Source organism: Microtus oregoni, unplaced genomic scaffold, assembly GCF_018167655.1.
Source record: "Microtus oregoni isolate MIOR12 unplaced genomic scaffold, Mior012 000013F_ref0000133, whole genome shotgun sequence".
In the NCBI taxonomy this organism is placed as follows: domain Eukaryota; kingdom Metazoa; phylum Chordata; class Mammalia; order Rodentia; family Cricetidae; genus Microtus; species Microtus oregoni.
In genome coordinates, this window is record NW_024543072.1 from 47198381 (window position 1) to 47217842 (window position 19462).

The 19462-nt window shown below is 39.0% G+C and overlaps 1 protein-coding gene across 2 annotated transcripts in view; it reads right to left on the reverse strand.

Moving 5' to 3' along the window:
* Window positions 1-744: 744 nt before the first annotated feature.
* The window catches only part of Trmt1l (tRNA methyltransferase 1 like), a 30039-nt gene continuing 11321 nt past the window's right edge, over window positions 745-19462 (reverse strand). For both annotated transcript variants that reach the window (XM_041663010.1, XM_041663011.1), the window contains exons 6-15: window positions 18131-18254; window positions 17681-17760; window positions 12539-12782; window positions 11841-12053; window positions 10040-10230; window positions 6937-7015; window positions 4511-4662; window positions 3439-3501; window positions 1331-1457; window positions 745-1230 (exon numbers count right to left, since the gene is read on the reverse strand). In XM_041663010.1, the coding sequence (XP_041518944.1) occupies window positions 978-1230; window positions 1331-1457; window positions 3439-3501; window positions 4511-4662; window positions 6937-7015; window positions 10040-10230; window positions 11841-12053; window positions 12539-12782; window positions 17681-17760; window positions 18131-18254 (1526 nt within the window). In that variant the 3' untranslated portion in view covers window positions 745-977. The remainder of the gene's footprint in view (window positions 1231-1330; window positions 1458-3438; window positions 3502-4510; window positions 4663-6936; window positions 7016-10039; window positions 10231-11840; window positions 12054-12538; window positions 12783-17680; window positions 17761-18130; window positions 18255-19462) is intronic.

Sequence of the window (19462 nt, forward strand, 5' to 3'; positions counted from 1 at the left end):
TAGTTCAGACCCTGTTTCAAAAACAAAACAAACAGAACCCATCCTCCCCCCCACTAAAAAAAAACAAACAAAAAACAAACCAAGAACGCCCTTGGGAGGTGGATCTGTGAATTCGAGGCTAGCCTGGTCTACAAGAGCTAGCTCCAGGACTGGCTCCAAAGCCACAGAGAAACCTTGCTTAGAAAAACAAAACAAACAAAAAACCAAACCAAAACAAAAAACCCCTCTGGGATTTCATATTTGTGGATATTATTATAACAATGACATCAGTTATTTTGACAAAAGTCTTATTCTGAAGTTTAGTCATCTAGAATATAAACTTGTAAAAATGTAGTTTTGTAGCAGGCAAGTACTGAATTTCTAAAAAGCTTCAAGGAAAACAATGAGAAGTATGACTTCTCAAAAATAAGAATTTTTTTTAGAATTGTATTTCAAGTGAGTCATGTAGAAGAACATTTACTATTCTTACTATTTTACTATATTTACTTTACTATATTCTCCAGATTTATTTTGTATGTTATATACAAGAATAGACACCATAAACCAGTAGAGATGCTATCACGAATCAATGCTAAGCTGGGTACTTGGTGCATGCCTGCATCCCAGCTACTGGAGAGCCAGAGCCTCTAGGTTTAATCCTTTGTGCCAGAAAGTATAAAGGATGACTTTCAGAATATGCTCAATTTCCAAGAGAAACATGAAAAATTTCTAGATTACTGAACAGTAAGGTGAGCTCAGTCAAAATCATGGTTTCATCGTGAAATGTTTTTATTAAATTTTTTCTTTAAAATAATAAAAACTTAAAAAGCAAAGCTCTCACACCAGCCAAGTCAGAAACAGCCAATTTTCTGAATGAAAACAATGCTTTTTAAATTTTTTATCTTATATCACTAAGTTGAAAGAATAAAAAAAGGATTACGGTTGGTACAGAGTCATGGGGCCATCATAAGAACCCTGAGAAGAAACGCTTCTTGCGTTTACCACCTTCTGCAGCCACTTGCTTCCGCTTTGTCCTTCACTGACATTTCAACCCTGTCAGCTGCCGTATCCTCAGATGCTGACTGCATGGGACCTTCTGATTGTCCTCCAGTGTAAGTGGGGGTGCTGTACTTTAACAGGATAGATTTGAACTGCATCAGAGGTGCATCTGTACGAATACCCATTGGGTCAAAGTGAGTTCGGCTTACTCGAAAGCCTGCTTGGGAAAGACAGCACAAAAACTTTTTTAACCTGCAATAGGGAAAGTAAAAGTTATTAGGTTCTTATGTTTTGACTTAAATCACAACGTTATTAAAATATGAGATAAACATTCTGCCACGGGTGGCCTTACTTTGGCATATTCATCCCTTTGATGCTGTGTCTGTGGATATTGTAATAGAAGGGAGGATGCGCAGCACTGGCCTCGATCTTCTGCTTCTTGGCTGTATTTATCATTGCTTCACTGCTTTTCCTCTTTCCTGGAACACACAGAATAAGTATGCTCTTAAACACTGCGGATGGAATGCCTTATAATTTTGTTGGCTACAGAATTCAGACTGTCCTTCACTCATGTAATGTGTTCAACTGTTGCTTGAGTCGGGACTTCCTTGTACCTTCCTTGAGGCTCTGTTTGTACTTCCTGTATGAAGCCTGTTACTGAACCTAGGGCCTATGACTTCTCCATTCCTTAGAGAACATACTGCACCACCAGACTGACTAAAGTCTGTCATTCTTTTTCCTTGTTCTTGTATGCAGGTCTTCTGTATGTGTAAATCCTTTCTCTATAAATTATATTCTAGATTCCTCGGGGCAATGTCATTCATTTTTTTATACCTGAATGCTTTATTGATACATAGTAAGTCTTCAATGAATGTGAAAAACAACAGAACCACACTATGTATGAAATTATCAAAAAAAAAATCTTAAAATCAAAAAGGGCAGGAGAAATGTCTCAGTTAAGAACACTCAGTTCTCAGCACCCACATGGTGGCTCCACGTGACCCAGTGCTCTGGACTCTGACTTACCACACTCACACCTGCACACACCTTCCCTGCTATACACACGAGTTTCAAGAGTGCTGTCACAGACTGATCAAATATAATACATGATCCCATTGCCTATTTCTCAACACTGTACTTAGTCTTTCCATTTTAGGTGGAAGGAGGCAGACAAGTTATTCCGGCAGGTCATCTTTCCAAAGGCTCAAGTGTGTGCATGTGTGCGCGCGCGCGCACACACACACACACACAGCAACTGAGACTTCAAATACTAAAAGGAAATTTTGCTCCAACTTTCAGCCTATGATTATTATAGATGTCTTATTCTTGTCTAGGCTAGACAAGAGCTTTGTCTTAAAGCTGTAAGCTCAAGAGGTCCTCCTGCCATTGCTGGTACTACAGGAATATGTCATGGTACCCAGCTAAGCCTTGATTATATGAAGGTGTTCTCTTCACATGCTATTTCTTCAGGACAAACAATTGATACCTGCTTAAACACAAGTGCCTAGAAAGCAAATGTACTGCATGAAACTGGTAAATCATATCCAAAGATAAATTATTGTTTAACTGTTTCTTCTTTACAATAAAATGAAAATGATTTGGGACCCCCAAATTAAAATTAAACCAGATAAATAAAATATGATTGTATTGTTACATGATCAGTGTGACATCTAATGAAAAAAATACATCTGTAATATAGAACAAATTATAGAAAAGCCTACGATGAAGAAATCCAACATAATATCTTAATAGTAACTATTAGAAGCAGCATACGGATTCTCTTTTCTCCTGTGCTGCGCTGATATAAAGTATAAAGGTCTATGACACAGAACAGCCATAGAGGGTAGTTCAACTTCCTTATCTTAGATTAGATTTAAGAGGGGCTCAGAGAGATGGCACTGGCTGCTCTTCCAGAGGTACTGAGTTCAATTCCCAGCAACCACATGGTGGCTCATAACTATCTGTAATGAGATCTGGTGCCCTCTTCTGGCCTGCAGGCATACATGCAGGCAGAACAATACACATAATAAATAAATCTTTAAAAAATATGTTAAAGCATTTGTTTTACTTTCTATTCTTAAAATGATTTAAGACATTTCTGCTAAAAATGAAGATTCTGGTAAATGATCCACTACCAACACAATGACGTGGAACAGTGCTGAGAGCCAAGTGCTGTTCAGCACACTATCATTTTCAGTGACTTGCATTCTACCAAATTAGATGAAGATGCTAAATGACATGATTGGCACATTATTAAAGCATATACTCTCAACAGGAATTTTAAGTTTTTCTTTCCATTGACTATTTAAGTGAGCAATCACTACTACGATATTATAGCTTGGAATTATAGGCTGTTGCTTGTCAGCTTTAATGCTATCTATGTTCTGTTTTTAAATCTGTATTTAAGACACATTTAGAATGCACTGATTCTTAACAGTTATATAGTACAAATATACATACCCTGTGCACTGTAAATATCTACTGTGGTATCATCGGTAGTTTTAATAAATACACCATTTTCTTCTAAAATAAAAACAAACGGGAAAAATATTTATAGGTGACATTAAGTAGCAATTTAATGTTTAAATAAAACTGGAATCCCTTCCACATTTTGAATATGTAAGAATGATGTTTTTTAACTTCCTGGGCCAGTGAGATAGCTCAGCTGGTAAAAGCGCTTGCAATGAGTTCAATTCCTAGAGCCCATGTAAAGGTAGGACAGACCTGACTTTGTAAAGTCTGTCTGACCTCCACATATATGCCTACACATACTTATCAAACACATACATAGTAATAATAATAAAATAAATTTAAAAATATATTTTTGGCTGGGCATGGCGGCATACATGTTTTATTTCAGCACCTGAAAAGTACAGGCAGACAGATCTGAGTTCTAGACCAGTCTAGCTACACAGGAAGATCCTGTCTTCCAAAGAAAAGCAAATGATAATTCGAAGTCTGTAATAGTAGCCTCTTCTTAGTACTTACAAAAGCATAAAGACTACTATGCCCTCCCTTAGATCAAAGCCAGGCAAACTGACAAATGCCTATCTAAGGAATAACAATCAGCTTTACCAAGTGATATCAATTGACTTTCTGCCTTTCAATGGGCATCACCAAAAGTCTGGGCTATATCTACTTTTACAGTCACCTACAGTGTCTCTTATAGAAGAGTAGAAAGAGGACAGAGGGGTGGCACGATGGCAGTAGATGCTCAGCCTTTGGAGGTAAAGGCAGGAAAATAAGGGTTTCAAGGCTAGCCTGGAAGCCGGGTGGGGCACACACCTTTAATCTCAGCACTCAGGAGGCAGAGGCAGGTGGATCTCTGTGAGTTCGAGGCCAGCCTGGTCTACAAGAGCTAGTTCTAGGACAGGTTCCAAAGCTACAGGGAAACCCTGTCTCAAAAAACCAAAACAAACAATCAAGGCCAGCATGAGCTACATGTGCCCTTGCCTCAAAAAAATAAAAAAATTAAAGCATATTACATCATTTTGATTATAACATCAAGGATAGCCGAGCAAGCTAGAGTCACCTTGCTTGCTGAGATTTGAACACTGACTCTGGGGAGCACACTCTGATTCAAAGATCAGCGTCTTTACTAGGGGCTGAATGTCATCCAAACCATGGTGAAGAGACTCAAATAGCATTCTTTTCAGAAATCCAGTATTGAAAAGGGAACTTGACCTGGAAAGGAAGAGAATAAATAGAAAACTGGATTTGAGAAATGTTTATTTACTTAAAAAAGTCTTCTAATTAACTAAAATATATAACAAGTTATGAGATAGAATAATATTGAAATTCAAGAATTTCTAATTTAGTATTTTTACAAACTAATTTCTCATCCTTTTTAATCATGTTAGCTCTGGAAACTACTAAGATTAGCCAAAAAATTTCATTCACATAAAATCAACAAGAACTTATTGGCGCTCATAAGTTGCAGAATGCTATGAAACATGGAGTAGGTTTGTGGAGAACACAGACCGAAAAGAAAACTTGACTCCGTAACAGCCTGCAAAACTCTAACCGGACAGAACATAATGCCAAGCGTAAACTTCCACAGTGCATCTAGCAAGGAACAGTATGTCTCCCTTTGTGTTGGTGCCTGTGTGAGGACTATAGTTAAAAATGCCTAGCACTGCGGAGGCAGACAGGTGGGTCTCTGTGACTTTAAGGCTAGCCTGCTCTACACAGGAGATTCAAGCTAGCTAAGGCTACAGAGTAAGGCCCTGTTTCAAAAAGGCTCAGGGGTGAATGCCTCCATTTAATTTGAACAGCATAGGCGTAGCTGACAAAATGTGAATTAAACCACAGAAATTCCAATCCTGGCTCCACCCACTAGCAATGTAGTTCAACTTGAACTATAACTCCTGTGTTCTCCTCCCAGGACTGGAGTTTGCATGCTACAAAAATGCTTTACCACTGAATCTGTATTTTTGGCTTTCTTTTTTTTCAATTCTCCTCTCCCCAACAGTTTCACTAAGTTGCCCAGGCTGGTCTTGAACTCACAGATAGAGTCCAAAAAGTCACTGTAGACAGGCCTGGACCTTGTGATCCTCTTGTCTCAGGAGTAGCTGGGATTACTGGCCTACACCATCAGGCCCCATCTTTCCTTCTGTGTCTTAATCATGCTACTGTAAATAAAATTCCTCACAGACTTGTCATGGAATGAGACAGCCTATTACCATGCTTTGTACAAAGGCTCTTCACTGAGTAGTAGCTATAAAGTGGTAAATATAAAATATTAGACAGTAAGCATATACTAAAGGGCATTTAAAGTACAAAATGAGTAGTCAATGTAAGATATGTTGAAGGGAATTTAGAGATTATTTAGGTCGAGACACTGAGAGACTTGAGATGGGATGTATTACTAAACTGAGGTTTGGGGAGAGGGAAAAGGCTTGATGGCTGTGAGGAAGAAGTCAAAGACAAGACTCAGGCCTAGAAGTTGGAAAAACTAAATTCTAGGTCAATAATAACAACAACAATAACAATAACACCAATACTTAATAATAATAGGTAATAGATAATAATAATAGTAGTAATAATAATAACAACTATAATAATTATTTTGGTCAGTTTTAGCAAGCATTTAAAAACACCATCCCATAATTTCCTTCTTCATGAAATGAGGGAGCTGACTGGGCTAGGCTAGATCATCTTTCTGGAGCCAGCAACCTGTTAGTGACAATTTCTGTTCTGTAACCAGTGAGTAGGATCATTGTGTGGGAGATGATATAGGTTAGAAAGTACTAGAAGGTAGGGCTTGCTCAATTACTCTTGGAATGTTTGTAAGGGATTAATCTCATCTTGGTGCTCCTATAGAGACCTAGGTGGTGGAGGCTCCACCTGGCAGGCACAGTGGTAGAACAAGAGGCAGAGGTGAGGACTGAGCACGCTGTCCTCTGACTTTCACGTAACACCGTGGCATGCACACATGCACCTGCCATCACACACAAGAGGTGAACAACAACAACAAATCAGCAAGTCTGAAGTCAGGGCTTGCCTGTTGTATGGGACTCTGTGTTTAAAAGATTTCTTGTATTTTTAATTAAGTATGGTGTGTGGGAATGTGCATGTGTGTATAGGTGCCTATGGAGGTGGTGGTTAGCAGTGGTGTTGGATTCCCTGGAGCTGGAGGTATAGATAGCTGTGAGCCACTTGATGGGTGCAGGGAAGTCAACGTCCATCCTCTCTGCAAAGCAAGGGCTCCCAACTGCTGAGACCTTGCCTCACCTTAGAGACACCACCTTCCAAAAACCAAATAGCCTTTCTTACGACGTAGACACAAGTTATTTAGTTTGCATATCCAGCCTTTCTTCTGGTCTACCACCTTTTAGAAAATTAGAGAAAATCTGAAATACTTCAGGGTCTCAGGAGAAGGGGAGCCATAATTATTTGCTAAGACATCAAAAGCAGACAACCAGTAAATCAAACTCAAGACTGTCTTTAGGCACATACCACAGAGGCCCGAGTTCTATTGCTGTCTTGCCAGGCATGCTTCCATGACAATTACAGGGCAGCTGTCTATATGGGTTTTCTGTAAAAGCAAAACACAAAAATATAAAGGATAAATGACAAATGCAAGTGATATAACTGTTATATTAATAACTATGTACTGAGGACCTACTATGTACCAGGTACTGTGTTAAGAATTTTTTGTGTACTTGAAAATGTAATCCTTAAAGCCTTTTGAAGGGAGTCACTGTTAAAAACTTCAACCACAAGACCAGGATGTTCAGCTTCAGGTGGAAATGTCTGCAGTGTTGAGCAGTGGGGAAAAAATTAGTTAAAAATGGGTGATGTTGAGAAAAGGAAGAAGATTTTTTGTTCAAAAGTGTGCCCAGCACTACACTGAAAATGGTGGCAAAATTAAGACTGGACCAAATCTCCTTGGTTTGTTTGGGTGGAAGCCAGGTCAGGCCGCTGGATTCTCTACACAGATGCAAAGAGCAAAGGTGTTACCTGGGAGAGGACAGTGGGCAGAATACTTGGAGAATCCTAGAGAGAATATCCCTGGGACAAAATGATATTCACCAGAATTAAGAAGGGAGAAAGGGCAGACTTAATGGCTTGTCTTAAAAAGGCTACTAGTGAGTAATACCACTGCCTTATTCATTATAAAATAAATGTCTCATTACTTTTAATGTGTACCATAATTTGATTCATAAACCAGAATACAGATCATGAATAGCTAACAAAATATTTTTGTTGAACAGTTCCGATTTAAGGTAAAGTGGATATGATCATTAAAAATAGCAATTTGGTTCCATAAATAGTACCACTGGTTTATCAAAATAGTGTTGCTCTTAATTAGTAATGTTCAACTTCCCACAGAGATGGGGGAATGCCACCTCAAAGCCTTTGGAATGGTATTATACTTAGATTTATATAACTGGGTATATGAATATGGTTAAGTATCGGGGAAACATCTCTTCACTGTCTCAGAACAAAGCAGGTGCTCACTGTTCCTTTGTAGTCATTGGTCTGTCACAGGCAATGGTTAAAAATCAGAAAGCAGCCGGGCAGTGGTGGCGCACGCCTTTAATCCCAGCACTTGGGAGGCAGAGGCAGGCGGATCTCTGTGAGTTCGAGGCCAGCCTGGACTATAAGAGCTAGTTCCAGGACAGGAACCAAAAGCTACGGAGAAACCCTGTCTCGAAAAAAAAAAATCAGAAAGCAACTGTCTTATTATTTTTTAACATTTTCATTTTATTTTAGTTTTTAAAATTTTATGTGCATTGTTATTTTGCTTGTATGTTTTTATCTGTGTATCTGTGTGGGTGTCAGATCCCCTGGAACTAGAGTTGGAGGCAGCTGCTGTGTGGGTACTGGGGACTGAAACGCAGTCTTATGGAAGACTGGTTATTTATTTATTCATGTTAGTGGTGCTGGGGGTTGAGCCAGGACCTCATTCATGTTAGGCAAATGCTCTACTACTGAGCTGCACTGTCGGCCCTTAAAAAGAGTCCTTTTAAAAATTAGAACCTCACCAGGCGGTGGTGGCACACGCCTTTAATCCCAGCACTTGGAAGGTAGAGGCAGGTGAATCTCTGGTCTACAGAGCGAGTTCCAGGACAGTCAGGGATACACAAAAAAGCCCTGTCTTAGAAAAAAAAATTAGAACCTCTTACCAGGCATGGTGGTGCATATTTTTAGGTCAGCGTGCCTGGTCTACATAGTGAGTTCAAGGACAGCTAAATAGTGAGACCCCTGTCTTGTGAAATGAAAAACAAATAACAAGAACAACAACAAAAAAACCCCCTCTCTTCAACTAAACTCCCCCAACTCCAGGTTATTCCTAGATTGATCACTGGCTTTTTTGGAACAGCCTGATAAAATCAATCAGTTCTAGTCTATTTGATATTATCATTCTGTTACACAGGGCAGGAGAAATAGCTCAGTTGTTCATTGCCTGGCTGGTTTTGATCCCTAGCATAATAAATAAAAGTTAGGCCTGGGGATGTGGTTTAGTTGAAAGACTGCTTTGCTTACCTAGCAATGCACAAAACCCGAGCTTGATCCAGAGCACCTCACAAACCAGGCTTGGTAGTATATCCTTGGCAGTATACCTAGAATCTAAGCATCTCTGAGGTAGAGGCAGGACTATCAGAAGTTCAAGGCTAAGGCCAGTGAGGTGGTTCAAAGAGTAAAGGTGCTTGCCACCTTGGTGACAAGGCTGACAACTAATGTTTGATCCCTGGGACCCACATGACTTGGAAAGAACTGACTCCCACAGATTGTACTCTGACGTTCTCATGCACACCATGGCAAACTCACATACATATATAGACAGGAAGTAAATAAAATCAGTTAAAAAAAAGTTCAAGGTCATCAATGGCTGTGATATGTGAGACACTCTGCAGTTGGTGTGACGACAGAGGTGTACGATTAGCTACATAACAGTCAGAAACAAACTCAAGTAGATATGGACTCAGTATAAAATAGAAAATGTATAGTCTAATAGAGGAGATGTGCCGGGTAGTCAGTTTTAAAACCTAAACCCCCTGAAGTACTTAGGAACAGGAATGCCTTTGTAAATAAAAGCCAGAGTATATGTAACTTTACCATCAGGAAACAAACAAAACCTACATTTAAAAAACAAAGAAAGAAACTGAAGCAAGAAATAAAAATACTGGCAATATATACAGCAAGAGGTAAACTATTTTAATTTTTTTTTTTAAAATAATGAGTTCTTAAGAATTCTAATTCAAGGGCTGAAGAGATACCTCAACAGTTAAGAGCATTGGATGCTCTTCCAGAGGATTTAGGTTTGATTTCCAGCACCCACAGAGGCTCACAATTGTCTGTAACTCCACTTCCAGGAGATCCAATGCCTTCTTCTGGCCTCTGCAGGTACCAGACACATACCAAGATATATATGTAGGCCTAACACCCACAAACATTTAAAAAACCCACGTTAAAAAATACCAAGAACTTAATAGGACAGCAATGGGTAAGACAGCTGCTGTGTCCCAGGTGTGCTTCAACTCACCTCCCCAGCAGTAATGTTTGAAAGCAAAGCCTAGCACGCATGATTAGGATGTGATGGGCTTCAGCTCACCTTCTACCATGTTACCATCCTTCTGAAAGATCCTCTCTTCGCACCACTGGCAGTGGATCAGGTACTGGATTTTCTTGGCAGTCTCATCTGCCGAAGTAGGCCCCCTTAAGACCCGCACAACTACCAGAACAAAATGTTCCAGAGCCACTGCAAACAGCACTTCTATGCCTTTGTTGCATCGCGCTGCAGCTCTGTCAAAAAAAAAAAAAAAAAAAAAAAAGTCACAAGCTATTTTGATGGCTCTTCATTTCCTCTGTATAGCACTGTACTGACAGTGCTAACTTGACAGCAAACTATGGGTGGACTGTGGGAAACTCAATCTCTAGTAACAGTGCTTCCAAAGGATCATTACCACGACTCACACAGACTGAAATACAGGAAAGGAGGGTTGTTAGTCCAGGTCTTCTGTCTCTAGACATTTCCCCTTCAGAATAGCTTGGGACTGTAGCCTCTGTCATTCCACATGACTCTTCTCTGTAATCATGACCACTATTCTGAGTTTAATCTAGTTTGTACTAAAAAGCTTCTTACAACCACATGCATTTACTGACTACTGACTGTATGCAGGATTATTTGCTAGCTGCTGACTATGCAGTGAGAGCCAGTCAAGGCCCTTTCCTCTGCGGTTGTGTGGACTCTCTGGATTAGCTTCTATAAGACACCCCACTCCCAAGCCTGAGTACACAGCATCATGTGCGAACTGTGCATCAGGGTTGCTGTTCACTTCACACATGCCGAAGCCCGAGGAGTACTAAGAACCTGTAATTACGCTGAGGTAAGAATTCGCACGGGAATGCTGCAGAACCTGTGTTTGGGTGGCAAGTGAATAGGCTGATCATCCATTATGATATTCTAAGTAACAAACTGCATTATTAAGTTATTCTTACAGGGGGCTGGAAAGATGGCTCAGCAGTTAGGAGTGCTTGCTGCTCTTGCAGAAGACCTGGGTTCATTTCCCAGCACGCACATGTGGCTCACAAATGCCTGTAACTTTAGCTCCAGAGGATCTGATGCCCTTTTCTGACCCTAGTGGGTTCCTGCATGTATGTGGCAGACACATCCACACGTACACACACACACGTACACATGCACACAAATACAAAAATAAATATTGAAAATATTTTTTTTGTGGCATAAAATTCTGTATATGGTAGATAATAATCTTTCTTCATTTCAACAGTTCTCAATTCCATTTTACAACCTTCCATTTTACAAGGTCATTTTCAGAATCAAGTTAGAAGCCATCACTTTATTCAGACTATTCGAAGATGAAAAGATCTTTCAAATAGCTTATAAATCTAAAAATAACTTTTATTTCTCCTTTTTATGTTGCTACCTCTTCCCTACTCTTGTAATCATTGAATTAAGACAGATCTGAAATTAACTTTTACTTTCTTTGTTTCTCTTTTGTATTTCAGATATAAATGTTTAAGTTCTAACAAAACACAAGAATAATAGGCCATGAAAATGGCTCAGTGGGTAAGAGTGCTGCTGCTGGCCTGAGAACTGAGGCTGACCCCCAGGCCCACATGGTGGAAGGAGAGAACCCACTATTCCAAGCTGTCCTCTGACCTCCACACATGCACCTATAGAAATACACATGAAATAAATGAATACATGGAAAAAAAAGAAAGAAAAGACCATAAAATTAATAAAATAAATCAAATTAAAATTACATATAAGGGATACAGAATTTAAAAATTCACGCATATTTTCAAAAATAAGCATTCATTCATAGTATTATCCCTTTAAGATCATGAGACACACTAAAACATTAGGAACACCATTGGCAATTTGGTACCTTGCCACTGCAGCTACGACAATTCTGGCTGCTAGTTCCTTGTAATACTCTGTTCGGACAATGTTACATCCATAGTGACGCCGGGCAACATGCTGTGCCTTGGCATATAAGGAACTGATATCTGTAGAAGTCACTGATACTATGCCAAGGTTTCTTACGTTTCTGAATGCAGAGTCTAGGTAGTTCACTGATGTTCCAAAAGGGTCTAGGTGTCTAAAATCAGAAAGAAAACAGACATATCTGAGTTTGCATCGATAGGCCACAGGATACCAATGTTATTCTAATGATGAAAGTCCACAGGTTCAAAAGTAGTTTGCCAGCCAGGTGTGATGGCAACACACCTGTAGTCTAGCACTGAGGAGGTGGAGGCAGGAGGATTTCCAGTTTGAAGTCAGCCTAGGCTAATAGGGAGACTGTCTCAAAAAATTGAGGCGGAAAAAGTGTACTTTGCCAACCTCTTTTAAATATTTAATTAGGTTTTAAAAATAAATAAAATAGTCAGTGACATGTCAAACACATGGAACAAATTAGCCTAAGAGAAAAAGTTCATTCCCAGGAAGTCTGAAATTTTTCTTATTGGGAATCTCAGGCCAAGGCCAAAAACTGTATTAAAATAAACCACCACAAGTTTCTTTAATTTGAAAGCACCCACCTTCAGTAGACCTGTTTAATCTACTTGACAAATGTTTTTCACTTACATGAAATCAAAAGATCTCAGGTGCATCAGTACATTGGCGTCCATCCTGGTCACCTGGATATCACCAAGAGTGTCATCTTCCTCAAGGGCATCACCCTCTTCTTTCTCCTCACTGTCTACCACCACTTTCAATTTGTTTAAGTGGCAGTTTTTCTGAATCAAAGTCACAGAGTTTTCATTCAAGTCATTAATTGTAACTTTGACTGCATCTCCAAGGTGTTTTGCCCATTGCAATCCCATTATTCCTTGGGAGAAAATGGGGGAGAAGACAATAATTAAATACATCAAGTTGCAACAACTAATAACTGAAATGGTAGGCATTTTATAAGTAACGTGTGCGCACACACACATACACACACACGCTCCAAATCGTCATGTCTATGAATCCCAGAATACAGTATGCTAACAGGGTGATACCCTGCTGAAAAAGATGGCCAGGTGAAAGTCCTGCTGCTCAAATTTACCCTCAAGCACCATAAAAATAACAAAGACAGTGTACTTTGATTATAGCCTGGGCTGGTCTTCAAATATTTTATTTTTTAGGCAGGGTCAGTAGTTCTTGAACTCACAGACATCCACCTGCCTCTAACTTCCAAATGTTGAAATCAAAGTTGTGTGCCACAATTCCTGGCTGGCTATGAAATATTAATCCTCTTATTTCTGCCTCCTTGTGTGCAGGGATTGTAGGCATGCACTAATATGCTTGTCTCCCTTAAACATGAAAAATAACTTCCAGGCCAATGAGATAGCTCAGGAGGCAAAAGTGTTCTCTGAGCAGCTAGATAATGATTTTGAGGTCCAGAACCTATAGAAGAAGGAAAGAACAGACTCTCCAAAGTCGTCCACCCACCCTCCCTGCCACATGCATGCCCACATTCTCACACATGCACAATTACAAAATGAAATACAGAAGAAATAACCTTTCTAGGCCAAAATTTCCAAACAGCACACAGGCGCACCATTGTGCGGTAAAAGGAACAACTTTGTATATGCAGTAAGAACTCACTTGGGTAGCTCATTCTGTAGCTACTAAAAAGGGCATAAAGAACATTTTCTTCCTTTTTTATTTTACATCTTTTATTCATTTAAATGTGGTACATTTACACAGTGGAGTTACTCAGCTGTAAAAAACTGACATCATGAAATCTGCAGGCAAATGGATGAAACTAGAAAATCATCCTGAATGAGGTAACCCAGACACAGAAAGACAAGCACAGCATGTACTCACATAAATGGATACTAGATGTAAAGCAAAGGGCAACCAGACTACACCCCACAACCTCAGAAAAGCTAGGTAAAAAGGAAGACCCTAAGAGGGATGCATGGATTTCCCTGAGGGGGAAATAGATGAGATCTCCCGGGGAAGCTGGGGGTAAAGGGAGGAAGTAGAGGGGAGGGGGTGGGGGATGAGAACTAAAACCATTTTCTAACTGGAAATAGTGACATAAACCCAACTGACATGCATCTCTAACACACCATCTGAAATACTGATACCTTCTACACACTTTTACTGTACAAATGGAAATAAAATCTTGTCTACTGTTACAGACTTTATGTAATTTTTTTCAGACTCTCATATTAAACTTGTGGGATAAATTCTAAGACTGTCATTTTAGGGGAATAGACATGTAAAGAAACTGACACAGAGCTACCAACAATTTACAAATATACTAAAAAGAACAGAATAGTAGTGACTGCTCTGCCGGAGCTGCTTTTAGTGATGCTGGTCCAGGATATCTGACTTTCAGATGGTTGAGAAGCCAATAAAAAGAAAATGGTGCCAGGTCCAGAAGTTTATAAAAATGTTGAATATACCTTTTGTAGGCATCAGCTTTAATATTTTCAGATTTTAAAAGGTAAAAGAACAGAATATGTAAGGAAGAACATGGCAATAAGTTTGGAAAAAGGTTCATGAATGTGACAGAAATGATGGTGGAGCACTTTAGACTTCAGGTAATCGAGACGCTGCTGCCAACTGCAGAATCAGCCTATGGAGCTCAGAGACGGCTGCCTGTGTGACACGGGAAAATGACTGCGAACACAGAGACTAGTGCAATAGACTTGAGAGGACAGGAGAGTGAGTTACATTATAAAAGATAAATCAGGCTGGGCATTGTGGCATACGCCTTTAATCCTAGCACTTGGGAGACAGAGGAAGACAGATTCTGTGAGTTCAAGACTAACCTGGGGTACATAGAGTTGTGTGTACATACACACAGAAAACCCAAATCAGAACAAAACTGGTGGCTGATTTGATCATGAAAGAGTGAATAAAAAACTGAGTTGGGGAGAGAGCTCAGTCAGTCAAATGCTTGCATACAAACATTAGGAAGTGAGGTTTAATCTTCAATAGCCACATGAAAAGCCAAGTATAACAAGTAAGGATCTGCAATCCGATCTCTGGGAGGTGAAGATAGGTTTCCTGGGGGCTTGCTACTCAAGCCAATCTACTCAACTCAGTGAGCTCCATCCAAGTTCAGTGAGATCCAGACTCAAAAGACAAGGTAGAGAGCAATTGAGGAAGAGAGCCAGTGTTGACCTCTGCACATACACACCCACATGTACATATACATATATATACCAGACAGAAAAAAATAATTCAAAGTTCACATTTCAATGGCTCATCTTAGAAGGATTACCTCATTACTACTACCATTTTAAATGGATATCTTACTAAAGAATGGTTTTAGTACTAATAATACAATGGAGATGAAACCTAATGCTTCTATAGCATTTCCTTAGTAAGTACTGTTCCAATGACTTTATTTGCATTGAAGTTTAAATCTTTAATACTTGTATGGGTATTATCCCCTGTACCTTTTTTTTTTTTTTTTTTTTTTTTTGTATTTTCGAGACAGGGTTTCTCCGTAGCTTTTGGTTCATCCTGGAACTAGCTCTTCTAGACCAGGATGGCCTCGAACTCACAGAGATCTGCCTGCCTCTGCTTCCCGAGTGCTGGGATTAAAGGCGTGCGCCACCACCGCCCGGCCCCCTGTACCCTTTTATACATGAAAAAAATCAAAACACAATTTCCTGGGGGCATCAGAGTAGCATGTGATGAAGCCAAGACTTGAACCCACAGACTTTGGACCCAGAGTCCATGCTTTTAAATGCTTTCGTTTTCAGTATACACTTGTCAAGAGTGTAATTCGGTTAATCTTTATGAAGACATGTGACGTGCACGAATGGCCTTTCAGAAATTGCTGTTTCTATTTTCTTTTCTCTATTGCTAAAAGTCTTTTGGTTTCAATGCGGACTGGCATTGTACATGAAGGTTGGACTCCTACACTGGACACAGCAGTAAAAGGAGCACTTCAAGGACAGCCTGGGCTAAACATTCAATTCTAGACCAGTCTGAGATATAGAGAGAGCCAGTTTTAGAAAGCCAAAATTAGAACAAAATAAAGTGCCGAAGGCTAGGCAAGGATCATCCAAGCCCACAGAAAGGTTGGCAAGGAGGCTCAGCAGGTGAAAGCATTTGCGTTGAAAGCCAAACTACCTGAGTTTGGTTCCCAAATCTAGGTGGAATGAGAGAAGCAACTCTTGAAAGTTTTCTTTTGACCCACACATACTCTCTCACAATAACAAAGAACAAGTGAAAAACACAAAAAGGAGCTATTAATTATTACCTGACTACAGTGAACAAATGTCCTTCAATATTTGTTTTTTGGCTAAGAGTGGTGGCACACACCTTTAGTCCCAGCACTTGAGGGGCAGAGGCAGAGTTCAAGAGCTAGCTTGGTCTTCTTCACTGTTTCAGAAAAACAATTGTTTTCCTTCTTGTCGGATGTGAAAGTATATAGCTACTATTTGGAAGGAGTTCAAGGTCATATTCAGTCGTGTGGTCAGTTTAAGGCTAGTCTGAGCTACTTGAGAAGCAGAGCAATTTGGAAAAGTACAGGTTGTAGGAGTATGTTACATAAGCCACAGTGAGACAATACAAATCTAGGTGCAGAAAGTACATGTCAAAAAACCGATTCTTCAATAAACATATTCTCTCTCTCTCTCTCTCTCTCTCTCTCTCCTCTCTCTCTCTCTCCTCTCCCTCTCTCTCTCTCTCTCTCTCTCTCTCTCTCTCTCTCTCTCTCTCACATTCAAAATGAAAGGAGACCATATAAGAAAGAGACTTAGCTGGGTACGACAATGCATGGCTTTAATTCCAGGCAGAGACAGCTGGAATTCAGAATCTCTTGAGTTTGAGGCCAGCCTGTGGTACATAGTGAGTTCCAGGTCAGCCAAGGCTACAGAGTAAGACTGTGTCTAACAACAACAAAAGAGATGTAGACTTGAGTCAAGGTAATATAGACTCTTCGGATTTTGATTTGAATTTTTAGAAATGTTTAGATGTCTGAATTAGCCTTCATTTTCTAGGCATGGTAATGCTATTATAGCTTTATTTTAAAGAGACGCCTGAGTATGGAGGATGGTCCTGCTATCTCAGCACGGGAAGCTGCAGAGGATCAGGAGGTCATAGAGTCGAAGGTCAGCCATACATTGATCCCTTGCTTGGCTTTTTTTTCCCTTAATACATAAAATATGTCCAAATTTATTTTAAATTAATGGGAATAAAGAGACTAATGTATGAAATCTGAAGTTGTGGAGATACTGATAGACTAAGACAGAACATGCGTGAATTATACTTGAAGCGACACAAGGGAATTAGTTCATTACACTGTCTATTTTTATATAGAATCTTTTTAAAAAATTCCATAAAAAATATAAAATCTTGCCTTGGATCTTAAACTTTTTTATGTGAAAATTTGATTTTTTTTTTTTTTTTTTTTTTGGATTCAAAGTTTCACTATGTAGCTCTGGCAATGCTGAAACTCTCTATATAGACCAGCCTGGCCTTGGATTCACAGGGATTCGCCTGCCTCTGTTTCCCATGTGCTGGAATTAAAGCTGAGCAGCACCACCATGTGCAGCTAATGAAGACATTATATAGGCGCTGGGGAGGTGGATTTAACTTAAGAGCAATGGCCACTTTTCCAGAGGACCTAGCACCCACATTATGGCTTGCATCCATCTCTAATGCCACTTCCAGGGGATCTGATGCCTTCTTCTGGCCTCTAAAAGTACTGCATGGATTTGATAAACATCACACAGGCAAAATAAATTTGAAAAATTAAGTTTTTTTACTTACCAGTGGCTCCAAAGGCATCTAAACACTCCAAAGGTTTTCGTTCCTTAGCCAAAGCAGCCAACGTACAGAATATTAGCTGACTAGAAAGAAAGAATAATCTGAAGTAACTTTGCTGTATTATGGTTTCAACTTTGTAGAATAAAGAACGTATCTATCTACCTTATATACACTCTCAAATTAATAGTTCAAGACCTATAAGTTTTGTGAGGTTAAACTATGAATCTAACTGAATTATATCTAACAAGCATCCATTTATTTAATAAATAAGACTTTCCACCAGTCTGTACAAGTTTAATTACATAGTTAGGCCTATTTTATTCTTTGAAAAATTGGGTTGGTAGATTTTGAGAAAAATACTAAATAGAAGATTTAAATCTTAATATATATAAACAGAGAGATTGAAAGAAGTTCATCTGAAAAGTCTATTGCTCTATTTTCAATCAATCTTACCGATTTAGTTTCATTTTGGGATTAAAATATGAATCTGTTTTCTGAGGTATAGAGTAGTTAGGAAAAACTTGTATATCTGTATCTGTCTCCTTCAAAATTTCATTAGATGATTTGGCAGTAGAAGCTAAAATAGAAGAAAAAACTGTTACTAGAGGATAATTGAAAATAATGCTAAATATCTAACAGAATACATTTCATAACGTAGCTTTATATCATTTTGTTCTAAAGCAAACAGTTCAGTAGGCATAAGAAAGAAAAAAACAAAAGAAAGTCACAGAACGAATTTATTCAATTGTCTGTGGAAAAAGTTGTGCCTCGGCAGGTATTTGGTGAATGCGAGTACGTTCATCCACTTAAAATTCTGTGTATCCTATCACTATACCAGTATTATAAAACCCAAGAATATCTTCAGATAGCAAAAATCCTAGAATATTTTTATGATTCATTATGCTACATTATGCATTCACAGGATGGCCAAAGAGGGTACTTTAATACTATAGAAATTGAGTATTTAGCCGGGCGGTGGTGGCACACGCCTTTAATCCCAGCACTCAGGAGGCAGAGGCAGGTGGATCTCTGTGAGTTCGAGGCCAGCCTGGTCTACAGAGCTAGTTCCAGGACAGGCTTCAAAGCTACAGAGAAACCTTGTCTCAAAAAAAAAAAAAAAAAAGAAAAAAAAAAAGAAATTGAGTATTTATATGCTTGCTTTCCATTAGTGGGCTGAGTAAGAATCTTAGTATTTTCTGAACCCCTGAAGTTCAGAACACTGGGTAGTCAGTGTTCCCCTGCCACCTTATGGATTCAGGGGTAGAACTTAGCTTACCCGGCATGCATAGAAGGACTTCTACCCATTAAGCAATCTTGTGGGTCTCACTTTCTCACAATTATAATTTTAAACTGAACTGCATTCAAATGGCTATTAAGTAATGACAGGAACATTTTATATTTAGTATACATTATAATCCTTCAGCTACAAACTCAAATGGAATACTGTTATGAAAATAGATTCATATATATTTAAAATATTCAAGAGGTAAGACAAATGTAATATTTGAAAAATAATTATAGTCTTTATCTGTCCTTTTTTTGGTCAGTATTATATTCAGGACATTAAATGACACCCATATTTCCCTTTCTATAACATCAATAAAAGTAACCTTTTCTAATGTTTACTCACTGAAGAGGCATGTCTTGTATCTCACAATATCAGCTTTTGCTAACCTAACCCTTGAGATTTTATATTATTCACAATAAAGGTCTTTTCCACTGGGCATCCTGTTCCCAGTATTTTCCACAATAAGCAAAACAGTTACTGATATAAAAGTCCTATGA